This window comes from Rhinopithecus bieti, unplaced genomic scaffold, assembly GCF_001698545.2.
Source record: "Rhinopithecus bieti isolate Rb0 unplaced genomic scaffold, ASM169854v2 scaffold_36008, whole genome shotgun sequence".
NCBI classification, from domain to species: Eukaryota; Metazoa; Chordata; class Mammalia; order Primates; family Cercopithecidae; genus Rhinopithecus; species Rhinopithecus bieti.
In genome coordinates this window covers 89,741-107,095 of record NW_016816204.1, presented here as the reverse complement: position 1 = coordinate 107,095, position 17,355 = coordinate 89,741, and the positions used below count along the sequence as shown (strand labels likewise).

General features: G+C 34.4%; 1 protein-coding gene across 2 annotated transcripts in view; it reads left to right on the top strand.

Annotated features, from left to right (window-relative positions):
* ADK (adenosine kinase) overlaps positions 1–17,355 on the top strand; it is a 285,891-nt gene that overhangs the window by 246,250 nt on the left and 22,286 nt on the right. For both annotated transcript variants that reach the window (XM_017854550.1, XM_017854551.1), the window contains exons 5-6: positions 6,661–6,833; positions 10,976–11,080. In XM_017854550.1, the coding sequence (XP_017710039.1) occupies positions 6,661–6,833; positions 10,976–11,030 (228 nt within the window). In that variant the 3' untranslated portion in view covers positions 11,031–11,080. The remainder of the gene's footprint in view (positions 1–6,660; positions 6,834–10,975; positions 11,081–17,355) is intronic.

Below are 17,355 nucleotides of genomic sequence, written 5' to 3'. Positions count from 1 at the left end.
CCTTCCTTCCTTCCTTCCTTCCTTCCTTCCTTCCTTCCTTCCTTCCTTCCTTCCTTCTTTCCTTCTTTCCTTCTTTCCTTCCTCCTGTCCTGTCCTGTCCTGTCCTGTCCTTTCCTTTCTTCTTTTCTTTCTTTTTTCTTGAGGGGAGTTTCACTCTTATTGCCCAGGCTGAGGTGCAGTGGCGCAATCTCAGCTCACCGCAACCTCTGCCTCCCGGGTTCGAGTGATTCTTCTTACCTCAGCCTCCTGAGTAGCTGGGATTACAGGCATGCGCCACCACGCCTGGCTAATTTTTTATATTTTTAGAGACAGAGTTTCTCCATTTTGGTCAGGCTGGTCTTGAACTCCTGACCTCAGGTGATCTGCCTGCCTCGGCCTCCCAAAGTGTTGGGATTACAGGCGTGAGCCACTGCTACCGGCCTGTTTGTAAATTTCTAATTCTTACTACATCCTTAAAAGATCATAGGTTATGTTATCCACATTTTATATTTGAAGAAATTGACATTTAACAGTGTTAGTTTTTCTCACACCCACATACCTCCTAGTCTTTAGCTATTCTAGTTCCTTTTACTTTAATATTGATTATAGAATCAACTTTTTGATATCCTCAGAAATCCATTGAGAGTTTGGTTGGGATTTCATTGAACTTATGAATCAATTTGGGGAGAATTAATGTCTTAAGAATATTGAGTTTTCAAATCCATGTACGTAATATAGCTCTTTGTTTATATAAATTGTTATTTTTCCTCAGCAATCTTTTGTAGTATTCTATGTATATGTCTTGCACATATTTGGTTAAATGTGTTCCTACATATTTCAATTTTGGTGGTATTGTAAATATTGTTTTCTTAATTTTAATTTTCAACTCTTCTTTGAAAATTTATAGAACTACATTAGATTTTTATATATTCATTTTAAGGTCTGAGACCTTGATTAACTTACTTTTAATTCTAGAGCATTTATGTGGATTCCTTATGATTTTACATATATTACTTAAACATACACAGGTTGGTATCCAGCCATAGCCTCAAGGGTTACTCTGTAGATTTCAACTCATTCTTCTCTGAAAATCTTTTTCACAATTTCTAGTCTTCTGGCTCTCCTTGAATACTTATCTCTGTCCCCTCGTTTTAGTGAGAATGCCAGGCTCTATTTGCCTTCTTTCTCCCTCTCCATGGTGTGGAACTTACCTCCTGGCAGAGAGCCTGCATGATGTCAGGGCACACCTTGTTTCTTTCCTATCAGAGATCACAGTCCTACCATGCCTGTTATTCAATGTCTGAAAATACTGTAGGTGTTTCCTCCTGGTTTTCTAGTTTACAGTGCAATAGTAATTCCAGACCCTGCTAATCACTTATGGCCAGAGCAGAAGTTAAAGTTTTTAAGGTGTACTGTACATTTATGAACCAAGGGAAGGTGGGCAGTTTATTTTAGCTAAAAGAAGGAACATAATCAAAGGTTATAAACAAGGTTGAATCTCCATCCTGGAGAATCAAAATCTAGTAGTTGTGACTTTGTATTAGGAATATCATCATTTTTTTATTTTTATTCCCTGGCAGACATGCATTAAATGTGTGTTGATTGAGTATCAAAATGGTAGGAAATAGATTAGTTACATGTTGGTGAAACATTATGTTTTAGATGCTTACAGATGTACTAAAATTTTAACAGAAATCTTTGCAAATTACTTATTAAATTTTCCTAAAGTGGTTTTTAAAAATCTATTTCATTCTCAATTATAACATCTTTACTCAGATTATTAAATGCTTTGAAGCAGTTAACATGGCTTCTTTTTTTTAATGGCTGTTAAAAACCTGTATGTTTAGGCTTGTTAAACTCTGGTTTTAGAATGACTTTTGAGTGGAAATCAGTGATCAAAAGCAAAGTTCTCACATTTTGTCAATATCTGAATACCAGAAATAGAATGTCAGGCAGTTTCTCATGTTGAAATATTCGATACTAAAAGGATAGCAAAGCTGCTGAATATTTCTACTATTTATCAATTTTTGCCTCGCGGGTTCAAATAATATTTATTTGTAATGGAAATATTTCAATTCATTTAAATCCTGATTATGGAGTAGTTAGTAAATCAGGTTTAAGCCTGACCGTGAGTTGATATAGCCCTTATTTCATACTGTAGTTTGAACATGTAGACTCTCTGATTATAACTAGGCTAAATTATATAATAATGACTTTATTTTCACTGAACAAAGTTTGCTATTATTTTGATGACAAATTATTTAAGTAATCGTAGTAAAAGTTGCTATTGGCTCTGGTTTTACTTATTTTGCTATATATTATAGACATGATTGATCATTTAATCATACCTTATAGATAAATAAAAGTAAATTATAGAATAACATAGAAATTTTCTGCTAAATTTATACTTTCACTAAGTTTAATAACACCTAGAAATTCTCTGTTAAATTTATACTTTAATTGTAGAATAAAGTATTTTAAGTTAGGCATTTATACTGAGACATTTTATAATATTAACTACTTCATGTTATTTACTCATTTTGATAAATGGAGTGATAATATCCAAAATGGAATAAATTAAGTTTAAATTATTGTTATTCTTTAAAGGAATGGTTTAGCTACAGTATGTTTGTCCCACCTTTTAATTTTGAACATTTTCTAACTTACAGAATAGTAAAATGAACTTTTCTATACCCTTTGATCTAACAACATTGATCACCAGTTGTTAACATTTCAACACATTTGTGTTCTCTCTTTAAATAAATATATGTGTGTATATTTTCCTCAGAATCATTTTGAAGTATTTATTCCTTATTCATAAAAATAAGCATTGGTACTGTTTTCTGATGTATGATCAAGATTCCAGATGTAGCAGTTATTCTGATAGTGTCCTTGATAGCTGTTTAATTTTACTCTCAGTCCAGGATCCAATAAGAATCACACATTACATGTATTAGTACTGTTTCTTTAATATACTTTCCTCTCATCTTTTTGGTCAAGGCATTTTCTTCTTTTAAGGGTCCAACCCAGTTGATTGTAATATGTGCCACCTTGTGGACTTATTCTCATTATTTTAAGCAATAATAGTATGTAAGTGACACTGTGTATTTCCCATTGCATCACATCATAAAGTTTATGGCTTTATTGATAATGCTAATTGATAATGATTAAGATAGCATCCCTCAGGTTTCTTGCATAGAACCTTCTTCCCTTTCCCCATTTCATATTTGTATTTTCCGTATCATGTTCAGGAAACCTAGTTCCCAACAGCATCAACTTTATATTCATTTGCTCTATCCTACAGTACACACAAAATAGTTTAACCAATAACATAACCAATAATAAACTTACTAAGTAAAGTTTATTTGTTGTTTTTGTTCCTTATAATATATTCCATCAAGACTGTATTATAAGAGCATACTGAAAAATTATTTACATTATTTTTTCTATGTACTTATGTTACAATTTGATATCTTCTTTGATTTTCATTCTTGTTATATTCAACTTCATAATTTGTTTTCTTCTAATGGAATTCAAAATTCAAATTAAATTTTATTATTTGAAAATGCAAAATTTTCACGTTTCAAAAGAAGTCAAATTTGAATGTAATGCTATATTCAGAGAACTCTTCTATTCCTATTCCTCTACTCCTTTCCCAGTCACTCTCATAGAAAATCATTTTTCATTTCTAGTTTATTCTTTCTGTGTTTCTTTTTATAAAATTAGCAAACACAAAATTATATATACATTCTAATGTATGTATATAGTATAGTATCTATACTAAAAGAATATATATGGCTGAGTGAGGTGGCTTTCACCTGTAGTCCCGACTACTCAGAAGACTGAGCTGGTAGGATCTGTTGAATTCAGGAATTCGAGGCAAGAAAATATATATATACACACACACGTACACACATATATACATACACATACATTCTCTTTTATGTAATAAAAACCATAACGTTAACTTTAACATCTTAATCATTTTTAAATGTACCAATTAGTATATGTATGTTGTTACATAGTTGACCTCTAGAACTTTTTCATCTTGCAACACTGAAACTCTGTACCCGCTAAACTCTAATTCTCCGACTTCCCTCCCTCAAGTCCTTGGTAACCAACTTTCTACTTACGTTTCTATGATTTTGACTACTTCAGATACTTCCTATGAATGGAATCATACAATATGTGTCTTTTTTGTGACAGACCTTATTTAACTTAGCAAGTTCTTGATGTTCATCTATGTTGTAGCATGTGACAGGATTTCCTTCTTTTGTTTCTTTATCCTTTAATTGTTGATGGACGCCTGGATTGCTTGTACCTCTTGGCATTTATGAATGTTGCTGCAGTGAACATGGACATGCAGATATCTCTTTGAGATCCTGCTTTGAATTCTTTTGACTGTATACCCAGAATTGAGGTTGCTTGATTGTTTGTTAATTTAATTTTTAATATTTCTTTTAGGAACCTCCATACTGTTTTCGTAGTGGCTGCACCATATTACATTTCCACCAACGCTGCACAAGGGTTCATTCACTTCTCCACATTTTGCCAGCATTTTTTGTTTTCTGTGTTTTCGGTAGTGACCGTCCTGATCAGTGTGAAGTGATATCTCATTGTAATTTTGATTTCCCTGATGATTACTGATGTTGAACATTTTTTCTTGTGCTTATTGGCCATTTGTATATCATTTTTGGAGAAATGTCTATTCAAATCCTTTGCCCATTTTAAGATCATGTTATTTGTATTTTTATTGTTCATTTAGAAGTTTGTTATATATTCTGGATATTAACCTTTCATTGGATATATGGTTTGGAAATAAGTTGCCTTTTCACTCTGTTGGTTGCCTCCTTTGCCATGCAGAAGTTAAGCTTGATATAATAACGTTTATCTATTTTTGTTTTTGTTGTCTGTGCGTTTGTGCGATATTTATGAAATCATTGCTAAATCCAGTGTCCTGAAGCTATCCCCCTATATTTGAAAATAATATATATTATTAAGTTTTATTCTTTTTTAAACAAAGCTTTTATACCTTTGAGACTTGATTTTTTTTAAAGTTAACAAAATATCCTGGAAATTACTTTATATAGATGGAGTGTTCCATAGAGCTTTTCCTTGTTTTCCATTGTTTTGTTGGGGTTTTTGAATGGCTGTGTGGTATTCCATTATATGGATATATCATAATTTAATCGACTGATCTTCTACGGGTGGACTTCTAGTTTGTTTCCAACATTTTGCATTACAAATAACATCTCAATACTTACATGTTGTTTTATATTGTGGATGAGTCTCTAGAATTGGGATTGCTGGTCATCAAGCTGTTACTATATCTCATTCCTACAGTTTTATCTTTGTTATTTTTGTCCTCTCCTCATCCTTTTACCTCTCAAATATGCATGTATTTCTTTTCTATTCCAAATATTCAAGAACAGATTTTATAAAAATTTATCTTGATGTCTTTTGACTTTGTATGTAGATTATTTGTAGGTTATTTTGCTACCTCTAAGTGTTCAAAACCAAATAGGTGTTAGCTATGGAATCACTAAAGAATATTAGAACCCGGCCGGGCGCGGTGGCTCAAGCCTGTAATCCCAGCACTTTGGGAGGCCGAGACGGGTGGATCACGAGGTCAGGAGATCCAGACCATCCTGGCTAACACGGTGAAACCCCGTCTCTACTAAAAAAAATACAAAAAATCTAGCCGGGCGAAGTGGCGGGCGCCTGTAGTCCCAGCTACTCGGGAGGCTGAGGCAGGAGAATGGGGTAAACCCGGGAGGCGGAGCTTGCAGTGAGCTGAGATCTGGCCACTGCACTCCAGCCCGGGCGACAGAGCGAGACTCCGTCTCAAAAAAAAAAAAAAAAGAACCCTCAGGAATTTGAGCTAATTATGAAAGAGTTCAAATCTGTGAAACGTATGCATCTTACAAGAAGTCCATTGTCATTAAAATTTGTAATAATTACTTTAATGAAAAAATGAGATATTTGTAATTAGAACTATAACACTATTTCTGAATTTTTAGAATAATTTTTTAGATACGAGCATGTTTTAGCTTAATTTATGTATGAATTACTACAATAAGTATGACAATCATAGTAACAGCCACAGCTAATATATGTTGTTTACTATGTGCTGGGTACCATGCTCAGCAATGCATGTACATTAATTTACATCATTTCAATTAATCCTCAACGACCTTATGAGATGTATTTGTAATTATATCTCCACTTTAAACATGAGTGAAGTGAGAAATGTTAAGTGATATGCTCTAACATGCTCTAACTCATGCAGTTAGTAAGTGGCAGAAGCAAGATTTGAACCCAGACAGTCTGCAATCAAGATGGATTCTGCTCTTTTTATGACAATGCTAGACTTCTTATATTGGGACCCACTATTATTTTCCTATATCAGGCCAGCATTTGTCTTAAGGTCTGAATGATTTTAGCTGCTGAATCCTTAACCACTCTATGTACTTAATTTCTCTCCCCAATGCAGTATAAGATATTACATGGTTGTTATATTAAGTTTTTTTTTTTATCGTGATAGCACAGAATTGAAATTCCATTCATAACAGTCACAGTTTCTCACAAAGCATTCTTTTCACATCACTATCCGTGGCAGAATACTGAACTATGTGTACCATTTTTTTGACCCATTAAATTATTTATGTTCCTGTTTTACAGTGGATGATTCAACAGCCACACAAAGCAGCAACATTTTTTGGATGCATTGGGATAGATAAATTTGGGGAAATCCTGAAGAGAAAAGCTGCTGAAGCCCATGTAGATGCTCATTACTATGAGCAGAATGAGCAGCCCACGGGAACTTGTGCTGCATGCATCACTGGTGACAACAGGTCAGTGTAATTCCAAGGGAAGCACTATACTAATTGGCTATTTTAACACTGGTAAAATCTGAATTCCAATGTGAATTTGGAATTTTGACTTTATAATTCCTTTTAATGTTTGATAAATGCTTATTCCTTATATCAGTTTTCCTGTGTTGTTTTTAAATTTACTTTTGTTAAACATGCAGTTGAATTCATGAGGCATGTGGAATAAAAGTTTGAGATTATTTAGTCCAGTCTCTACTTTTTATAATTAGAATCAGAAAAGGCAGATAGCTTGCTCAATGCCTTGTAGCTAATTTGTTGCGAAACTTGAATTAGAAAGAATATTCTTTTCACCATATCCTGAGGTTGGAATATTAGAATGAGAGACACACAGAGAGAGAGTGAGTGTGTGTGTATGTGTGTGTATGTATTTTATGTATATAAAATACAACATTACATTCAGGCTCATATGACTTAGTTATCTAAATGATCATCTAAACCATTTCTGGCAAATAGTAATTCATTCATATTAAATAAACTCAGTCATGGGTAATATACCACTAACGAAACAACCAAGTATATTTCTATATACCCTTACTTATTAGAAAAGTATTCTTTATATGAACTTGAAATCTCTCTCTCAGGCCCCTCCATGTATTGGTTGATTGTTCCTTTGTTCCCAAATGGAGATACTCCTTCAATGTATTCATGCTTTGCTAACATTATTACCATATCAGCACAGGCTTTTTTCCCCTTTGCAAGGGAAAAACAAAATAACTGCCCTACCAATTATTATATTGCTGGAATAATCAAAGATGACCTCTTTTTAAATAGTGATTCACTAGAAATTTTGTGTTACTTATAGTTGGAAATATGTAGTCTGTCCTCCTCCATTCCCTATCTCCTTTCTTTTCCCATCTTCCCTTCCTTTCTTTTTTCTCTCTTCATCCTCCTTTATTTCCTTCCTCCTCTCCACTGCCATCTTGCTCCATTTCTTCTATTTACCCATTTTATTGCTCACTACTTGACCTTCAGCAGAGGTATATTAAGGAATGGACTATTCTGGAGACTGGGGATCAATAAGCACAATATTTACTGAATAACCAAAATACAGCATTCAAAAATTATTGGGGTATGTAAGGCATTTTCAGACTTTTCCTTTAATTTTGTTTTTTATATACAGGAGAACTTCATGATTTTAAGTCTTCAGTAAACATTGAAATACAGGATTCAGAGATTAAAAAAAAAAACTAAAAGTGTTGAAATATGCTTGTTTAGACCTTTGCCCTTAGTTTTCCCAAGGCCAGCCTTAATCTGTAGGTGCAAAGTTTTACCATTCGTGAGAAGTAGGTCAGATTTTCTTCTGAGATCACTTAGGCTACAGTAATATTACTAAATTGTTTTGGTATGCTAAATTGCTGTCTTAAAGAACAGTTATGTCTGGGTGCGGTGGCTCATGCCTGTAATCCCAGCACTTTGGGAGGCCGAGTCGGGTGGATCACCTGAGGTCAGGAGTTCGAGACCAGCCTGGCCAACATGGTGAAATTCTGTCTCTACTAAAAATACAAAAATTAGCCAGGTGTGCACCTGTAATCCCAGCTACTCGGGAGACTAAGGCAGGAGAATTGCTTGAACCCGGGAGGTGGAGTGAGCCGAGATTGCACTACTGCACTCCACCCTGGGCAACAGAGCAAGATTCTCAAAACAAAACAACAACAAAGAGAGAGAGAACAGTTATGATAATATAAGATCTCCTAGATGTCAAAAACTTAACTTTTATACTAATTTGATAGTTATAGTGATATTGTTCAGATGATATGGGAATCAAAAATTGGGGAGAAATCTTCAGTATCTAAATCATTATCTAAATTCTGGACGCTAATACAGTTGGATCAATTGTTTTGGATAGGTCCGGTAACCTTTGCTGCCACTATCAAAAACTCAGAAATTGGCCAGGCATGGTGGTCACACCTTGTAATCCTAACACTTTAGGGGGCCAAAGCAGGCTGATCACTTGAGCTCAGGAGTTTAAGACCAGCCTGGGCAACATGGCAAAACTCCATCTCTACAAAAAATACAAAAATTAGTTGGGGATGGTGGCATGTACCTGCGGTCCCAGCTGCTCGAGAGGCTGAGGTGGAAGGATCGCTTGAGCCCCGGAGGTTGAGGCTGCGGTGGACTGCGGTTGTGCCACCCACTGTACTTCAGTCTGGGCAAAAGAGTGAGCCCCTGTCTCAAAAACAAAAAATAAAACAAAAAATTTCAGAAATCGAAGTGTTTGGGTAATTCAGTATCTTTCTTGATCCAGGTTCTTCCTCTTCAAAGTCAGAATCAAATACATTGGGATAATAAGAATACTCATATTTTTCTGGTCAGGCGTGGTGGATCATGCCTGTAATCCCAGCACTTTGGGAGGCCAAGGCAGGTGGATCATTTGAGGCCAGGAGTTCGAGACCAGCCTGGCCAACATGATGAAACCCCACCTCTACTAAAAATACAAAAAAACTAGCCAAGTGTTGTGGCGGGCACTTGTAATCCCAGCTACTTGGGAGACTGAGGCAAGAGAATTGCTTGAACCTGGAGGTAGAGGTTGCAGTGAGCCAAGACGGAGCCATTGCTCTCCAGCCTAGGCGACAAGAACGAAACTCCATCTCAAAAAAATAAAAAAGGAATCTTTTATTTTCTTTTGGAGAAACTGTAGTTTTCCATCAAAAGTCATTGTATTATCAAAATAGAGTTTAGTATCTGGTACCAGAAGTGTTTGCTTTTATTTAGTAGCCATTTTGTCAAAATTTTCCTAAAGTCACAATTACTAAAATATTTTTATAAATTAGGTCTAAATTTTCTTAAGTTTGTAATATAGTTATTTTGTATTTGGATATGTTGATGCATATTACTCTTTCCTTCCTTCGTTTACTTGAACATAAACAGATGTATCCTTTAGTAGTAAATTGGCAGATGGATGAGTGGAAAGACGTTTTGGAAGAGAATTGAGATTTTTTTTTTTTTAACAGTGTAATCGAACATTTTACCAAAGTCTGAAATGATAAGATTTTTTTATAAGCTATAACTGTTACAATTTAATAAGAAAAGAGAAAAATTGGCAAGTAATTTTTTAAATTCTGAAGCAGTATGAGGAAGGAAAGTATTTTATTATTTTATAATGTAAATAATTATTGTATTTATTTTTAATTAAACAAGCCAAGTGACACTTGTAGCAGGATTTTATTTTTTATTTATTCATTTTTTGTTTTTTAGAGATGTGGTTTTGCCTTGTTGCCCAGGCTAGAGTGCAGGTGGCATGATCATAGCTCATTGCAGCCTCAAACTCCTGGGCTCAAGCAATCCTCCCACCTCAGCTTCCTGAGTCCTTAGGACTATAAGTGTGCACCACTACCCCCAGCTAATTTTGAAAATTATTTTGTAGAGATGGGATCTGGCTGTGTTGCCCAGGCTGACCTGAAATTCCTGGTATCAAGCAATCCTCCCACCTTGGCCTCTGAAAGAGCTGGGATTTCAACTTTGAGTTACTGCACCCACCTGTAGCAAGATTTTAAATGCAGTATCCTGCTTAGATATTCCATTTCTAAAATTGGACCAGTCAAGGGACTTTACAACTATAGAAAACAATTCTAATTGATTTCAGTCCTTAGAATATAATGGTTTACAAATTAATTCCTCTTAGTGAATATGGTCTACATTTGTAAGCGTCTTTTGTGACATTAATTCCATATTTGACTTTTAAAGCCTTCGATTAAATAGACAATTATAGTATGTTGATATTTATTTTATCAAGATATTTTCTACTATAAAAAATGTTTTAGTTGCATAGATTTCTTTTATATAATGAGTTAGCTTTATTTCTTAACTGCATTTTGAACTATTAAGGTGTAAAAGTAGGTCCTATTTTACTATCAAAAGGCAACTTAAATGCCAATTTCTTTCTCAGAATACCAGGTGTTGTTTAGAACAAAATTATCATAGATGCCTCAGAAAGTTCTCAAAACAAAATTGTATTTATATTTATTTAAAAATCAATAACATTAGTTTTGAAGAATTAATTAAACTGTAAATTGTAAAATTTGCAAAAAATATTGATAACTATCTATAGAAATATATGCTAAGTTTGGCTATAATATTACTTGCTTATTCTTTGGTTGTTTTAGGTCCCTCGTAGCTAATCTTGCTGCTGCCAATTGTTATAAAAGGAAAACATCTTGATCTGGAGAAAACTGGATGTTGGTAGAAAAGCAAGAGTTTGTTATATAGCAGTAAGTACTTACCTAATTCAAATCTCTGGTACATATTTACATGATGGATTATAGTTGTTGTCTGATATATATTTTAAAGTAATTATCTTTTATTTACCGTGCAAATTATTTACCTATCTCAAAGCATATGTTAGATTCACTATTGTGAGTATAGAACAGAAATAATTATCTTTCTATGGGTAACATAATTTGTATTATTAATCTTCATGTCTACCTATTTTTGGATATATTATGCATAGGTGCTTCCCAACCAAGTGCAGAATTCTATATTAAATCAGTTTCCTAATATATTTTAAAATAATTCTACAAACTTACATCTTACATTTGTAGGCAACTTGCATTGTGCAGAAAAATATTAGTAGTATATATATATACTCCAAATAGTTTGAGCTGATTTGCCTAAAAAACTTAATTGCTATTTATTCCATAGTAATTACCATGACACCTCTTAATTTAATATTTCAAAAACATTAATCTTGACAAATCTCTTAAATCTGGGAATAAGGGCAGGGTGTTATTTGAATTATTAAGTCTTCTGACATAAAATAATTGGTTAAGAATTTATTTCTAAAATAGGACTGTACCAAAATTCTTCTGAATTAATCACCCCATGATTACCTTGTTTTATTTAATATGTGTTAAATGTGGCTATACACAAATAAGTAGATACCTATGAAAAATTAAAAGCATCTCATATGAGTGTAATATATGGATTTGGTATAACAGCTGCTGCCATTTCACTACCTGAGCTGTGTGAAATAGCTGGTAAGATGCGTAAAAATTGATTATCCTACTAATAGGAACATGTTTATTGAAAATATAATTATTTCTTTCAGTCTAATGTTAATGTCTCCTACAGCATGTTTATGTGCACTGTTCTAGGCTTTACAACATTGTTATTGATTCCTCTGTATACCAGATCCTACCCCTTTATAACTGTCAAATAAATGCTTACATTGAGAAGATTATATAATGGAAAGTTATGCTATCTTTTCTGCCACTATGTGAGAAAAACATTTCAAGGATTAAATATTTTTTCCCCTTTATTATTTCCATTTCATTTTACTTCTCAAATTGGTCTCATGTTCATTCCATTTTTCAAATCTTGTTACTATATATTTTGTAGTGTGATTCTTTAGGGGGGATTTATGTACTATTTCAAACCATCTTACACGTGAAAGTCTGATTATCAAAAAGCACCATGTTTAGAGTTTGGCATAATTTATGTATATTTGTTGACTATGAACTAAGACAGTGTATTCTGATGAAAAAGTATATTTAACTTGACAATTACAGTCTTCTGTGTTTCAGTTTATATTTGTTCAATCCTGAATTGTGAGCCAACTTGCAAACAACTCATAGTTATAATGATTATACAGTATAACACGTCTGGTCAACTTTGGGTGAATGGAACTTTTATGAAAGTATAGGTTCAACTTGCAGACAACTTATAGTTTTAGCATTTATGCACTATATTGTATCTAGCCATATTTGGGTGAATGGAGTTTTATAGTAGTGTTAAATATTTATACCTAATGTGCAATTTTGTACAGTGTGAAGTGATCAGCTTTGGTCTAATTATTAATAAGGCAAATGGGATTATTTTTGACATTTGGGTGGTGTATTCAGCTAGAAGAAATAACAAAATGGATTTCAGTTGTTATCTGTGATGCAGGTGTTAGCTTGTAGCTTCTGTTTCAGCAGTTTCATAAAAAGAATGATCTCTTACGTTGCCAGATAAATCTATACTCTTCTCACAGCTTGGCTTATTCCAAAATAGTTCTGAAAATAGTAGACTCATATTGGATACCTGGGATGCTGTATATTCTTAGTGAACATTTAACAAATATTTTCTTGGTGATTAAGAGCATAATTCGTATTCACTGAAATCTGTGAACTTCCTTTTGAAATATAATGTTATTTCCACAAAGACACTGCAGGTTTTACAAATCTGTAATTCCCTTTGATTTCAGAGCATCCTGAAATGAGATGTAGTCTAGTCTAGTTTTTTCTTAGCATATGGTCAAACCATAAATTAAATGGGCTGCCCCATACTTTCTGGTTCTATGAGGTCAGCAGTCTCATTACATTATCATCATAAACTAATGAGGTTTAAGAAGTTAAAGTTCTGGGGCTCTTTAATTCTAAAATGATTTTGATCTAAGGAAGCAACTCAGTTTATCTATTAAACAAATTTCTGTAACTAAAACATCTGTCTGCATCACATAAGCTAAACCAGATCTACGTACTCAGCTCTACTTCTTCACACTAGTCTCTAAACTAGCAGTGTTTAATGAATATTAAGAAAATTGCAAACCTTCTTCTTCATTTTCTTTACCATATAATTCACTGAGTAAGTTCACACTGGAAACCTTCCTGATTGAAAAGCTAAAATTGAATATGGATACACCAGCATCCTCTTTGGGTTTAAATACAGTGTCAAGATCTTTTAAAATTTATTTTTTATCTTTCATAATAAATGTTTCATTTTATGCCATGTAAACTCAGTTTTTCCATGTTTAAACCAACTTCTCAGATTCTTTGTTAGCAGGTAATTATTGACTACTGGTTATGGTGACTAGGTAATTATGTTTTTGAAAACATAAGTCTCAGGTTCTCTTCACCTTAGAATTATCTAAGGGATGTATCTGTTTTTCCTCACTTAAATAGTATTTCCTGACTAGGCATGGTGGTTTATGCCTATAGTCCCAGTGCTTTGGGAGGCCAAAGCCAGTGGATTGCTTTTGGCCAGGAGATTGAGTCCAGCTTGGGCAACATAGTGAGACCCCATCTGTGCCAAAAAAAAGATTCTTTTAAATTAGCGATGCATAGTGGCACTCACCTGTAGATCTAGCTACTTGGGAGACTGAGGCAGGAGGATTACTTGAGCCTAGGAATTAGAAGTTACATTGAGCTATAATTGTACCACTATACTCCAGCCTAGGCGACAGAGCAAAATCCTGTCTCAAAAAAAAAAAAAAGAAAGAAAAGGAAAATAATATTTCTTAAATTAGACCTGTAAGACTTATTCAAGAAAGGCTTATGAAAAGAATAGTACATTGGAGCCATTAATTTTTCTACATTATGTATTTCCTTCTTTTATATTCTTAACTTTTATTTTTACTTTTGATTTTTTTGTAGATAAGGTCTTGCTCTGTTTCCCAGGCTGGAGTGCAGTGGTGTGATCACAGCTCACTGCAGCCTTGAAATTCTGGGCTCAGGCGATCCTCCTATCTCACCCTCCCGAGTAGCTGGGGCTACAGGTGTAAGCCACTGCACCTGGCTTGTATTTCCTTTTTAAGGTGTATTAATCTGCTATGGAAAATGTAAAAAAAAATAAAATGTGGCAATGATAGCATAAAGGCTAGGTAAAATTAGCACTATGTTTCATCATGAATTTTGGTAGTTACATTTTACTTTTTTTTTTTAATATTTTTCAATGTTTAAATGTTTTCATTTTATTCTGTAACTATAATTTTTGTAGTCTTAATTCTATATTTAAATGAGATAAATGCTTATCATCAACTACTTTGTAACAGTTTTCCCATTCCTTTATTGTTAATTTTGATTATCCCTTGATTGGCTCCATTTTATCATCAAACTTTTTTTTTTACAGGAAGGACTTAAAATGCATCCCTTCTTGAGCTTTTATTTACCTCCTATTGCTTTTACATAAATGACAACTCATTTGGTGTAATATTTTTCAAAACAAAATATTTTGTAGTTATTGCTTCATTGACTTCTCATACCTTTTCTGGGAAAGCTAAGCCAGGTTGATTTTTATTTGTTCTTTATTATTGCCTTTTGTTCCTTCTTTGGGTTTCCTTTGTTGTTGTTCTCTTTATTCTGCCTCCCACTACTTTGCCTTATTCTTTTAGTTTGTTTGTTAAGGGAGAAGAGTAATTTATTGATTTGTCACTTTTTTTCTACTATAGGTGCGTGCTTAGTGCTATACATTTCTAAGGCTTAATTTGGCTGCATCACATATTGTCATTTTCATTCACTTTGAAATACTCTCTAGTTTCTCTTTTAACTACTTATTTGAATCACGGATTATTTAAATGTCTGTTGTTTAATTTCTAGATATGGGGACTTTGCAGAGATCTTTCTCTCATTATAATTGTGAATTGGTATATTCATCTCCCATATTCTATTAGTTTTTACTTACGTTGAAATCTTTTGTTAGGTGCATAAGGTGCAAGGTTGATTATTTGGCCTGTTTTTCATTATGAAATATGTATCCCTGGTAATATACTTTAGTCTTAAATTTACTGTCTAATATTAATATAGTTAATCCAACTTTCTTTTGATTATTGATATCATGTTATATCTTTTTCCTCCCTTTCACTTCTAACCTATTTATGTTTTTATCTTTTAAAGTGCATTTCTTACAGACAACATAGTTGAGTCTTATTTTTTGTCCAGCCTGACAGTGTCTCCCTTTTAACTGGAATGTTTATACCGTTCCAGTTAGCAGTATAGTTAGGTTTGATTTCATAATCCTGGTATTTGTTTTCCATTTCTCTCATGTGTTCTTCATTCTCTTTTCTCTCTCCTGCCCTCTTTTGGGTTAATTCTGTGTTTTTGTCCTTTTTGTTGGCTTAATCTCTCTCTTTTTGTCTTACTTTAATGGTTGCATTAGGATTTATAGTGCACATCTTTCATTACAGTTTGCTTTCACATATAGTATTAAAGTACCTTATAGTGGTATACTTCCATCTTACCTTTCCTAACCTTTATGCTGTAATTGTCACATTTCAATTTTTTTTTTGCGACTGCGCCTTGCTGTGTTGCCCAGGCTGGAGTGCAGTGGTGCAATCGCAGCATGCTGCAACCTGCGCCTCCCGGGTATAAGCAATTCTTGTGCCTCAGCCTCCCAAGCAACTGGGACTACAGGCATGCACCACCACGCCCTGCTAGTTTTTTGTGAGTTTTTTTGGTAGAGATGGGTTTCTCTATGTTGGCCAGGCTGGTCTCGAACTCCTGGCCTCAAGTGATCCACCCACCTTGGCCTCCCAAAGTGCTAGGATTACAGGCATGAGCCATTGTACCCGGCCTTAATTTTTTTTTTCTTTGAGGCAGCATCTTGCCCTGTGGTCTAGGCTGCAGTGCAGTGGTACACTTATGGTTCACTGCAGCCTTGACTGCCTGGGATCAAGCAATACTCCCACATCAGCCTCCTGAGGTGCTGGAACTACATACAGGTGCATACCACTGTGCCTTGACTTTTTTTTTTTTTTTTTTACTTTTTAATTTTTTTTTTTATACCTAAGTTCTAGGGTACATGTGCACCGTATACAGGTTTGTTACATATGTATACCTGTGCCATGTTGGTGTGCTGCACCCATTAACTCGTCATTTACATTAGGTATTTCTCCTAATGCTATCCCTCCCCCCTCCCCTCACCCCACGACAGGCCCCATTGTGTGATGTTCCCCAACCTGTGCCCAAGTGTTCTCATTGTTCACTTCCCACTTATAAGTGAGAACATGCAGTGTTTGGTTTTCTGTCCTTGCGATAGTTTGCTCAGAAGTTTCCAGCTTCATCCATGTCCCTACAAAGGACATGAACTTATCTTTTTTTATGGCTGCATAGTATTCCATGGTGTATATGTGCCACATTTTCTTAATCCAGTCTATCATTGATGGACATTTCGGTTGTTTCCAAGTCTTTGCTATTGTGAATAGTACCACAATAAACATACGTGTATATGTGTCTTTATAGCAGCATGATTTATAATCCTTTGGGTATGTACCCAGTAATGGGATGGCTGGGTCAAATGGTATTTATAGTTCCAGATCCTTGAGGAATCGCCACACTGTCTTCCACAATGGTTGAACTAGTTTACAGTCCTACCAACAGTGTAAAAGCATTCCTATTTCTCCACATCCTCTCCAGCACCTGTTGTTTCCTGACTTTTCAATGATCACCATTCTTACTGGTATGAGATGGTCTCTCATTGTGGTTTTCATTTGCATTTCTCTGAAGACCAGTGGTGATGAGCATTTTCTCATGTGTCTGCTGGCTGCATAGATGTCTTCTTTTGAGAAGTGTCTGTTCATATCCTTCACCCTCTTGATGGGGTTGTTTGATTTTTTCTTGTAAATTTGTTTAAGTTCTTTGTAGGTTCTGGATATTAGCCCTTTGTCAAATGGGTAGATTGCAAAAATTTTCTCCCATTCTGTAGGTTGCCTGTTCACTCTGATGGTAGTTTCTTTTGCTGTGCAGAAGCTCTTTAGTTTAATTAGATCCCATTTGTCTGTTTTGGCTTTTGT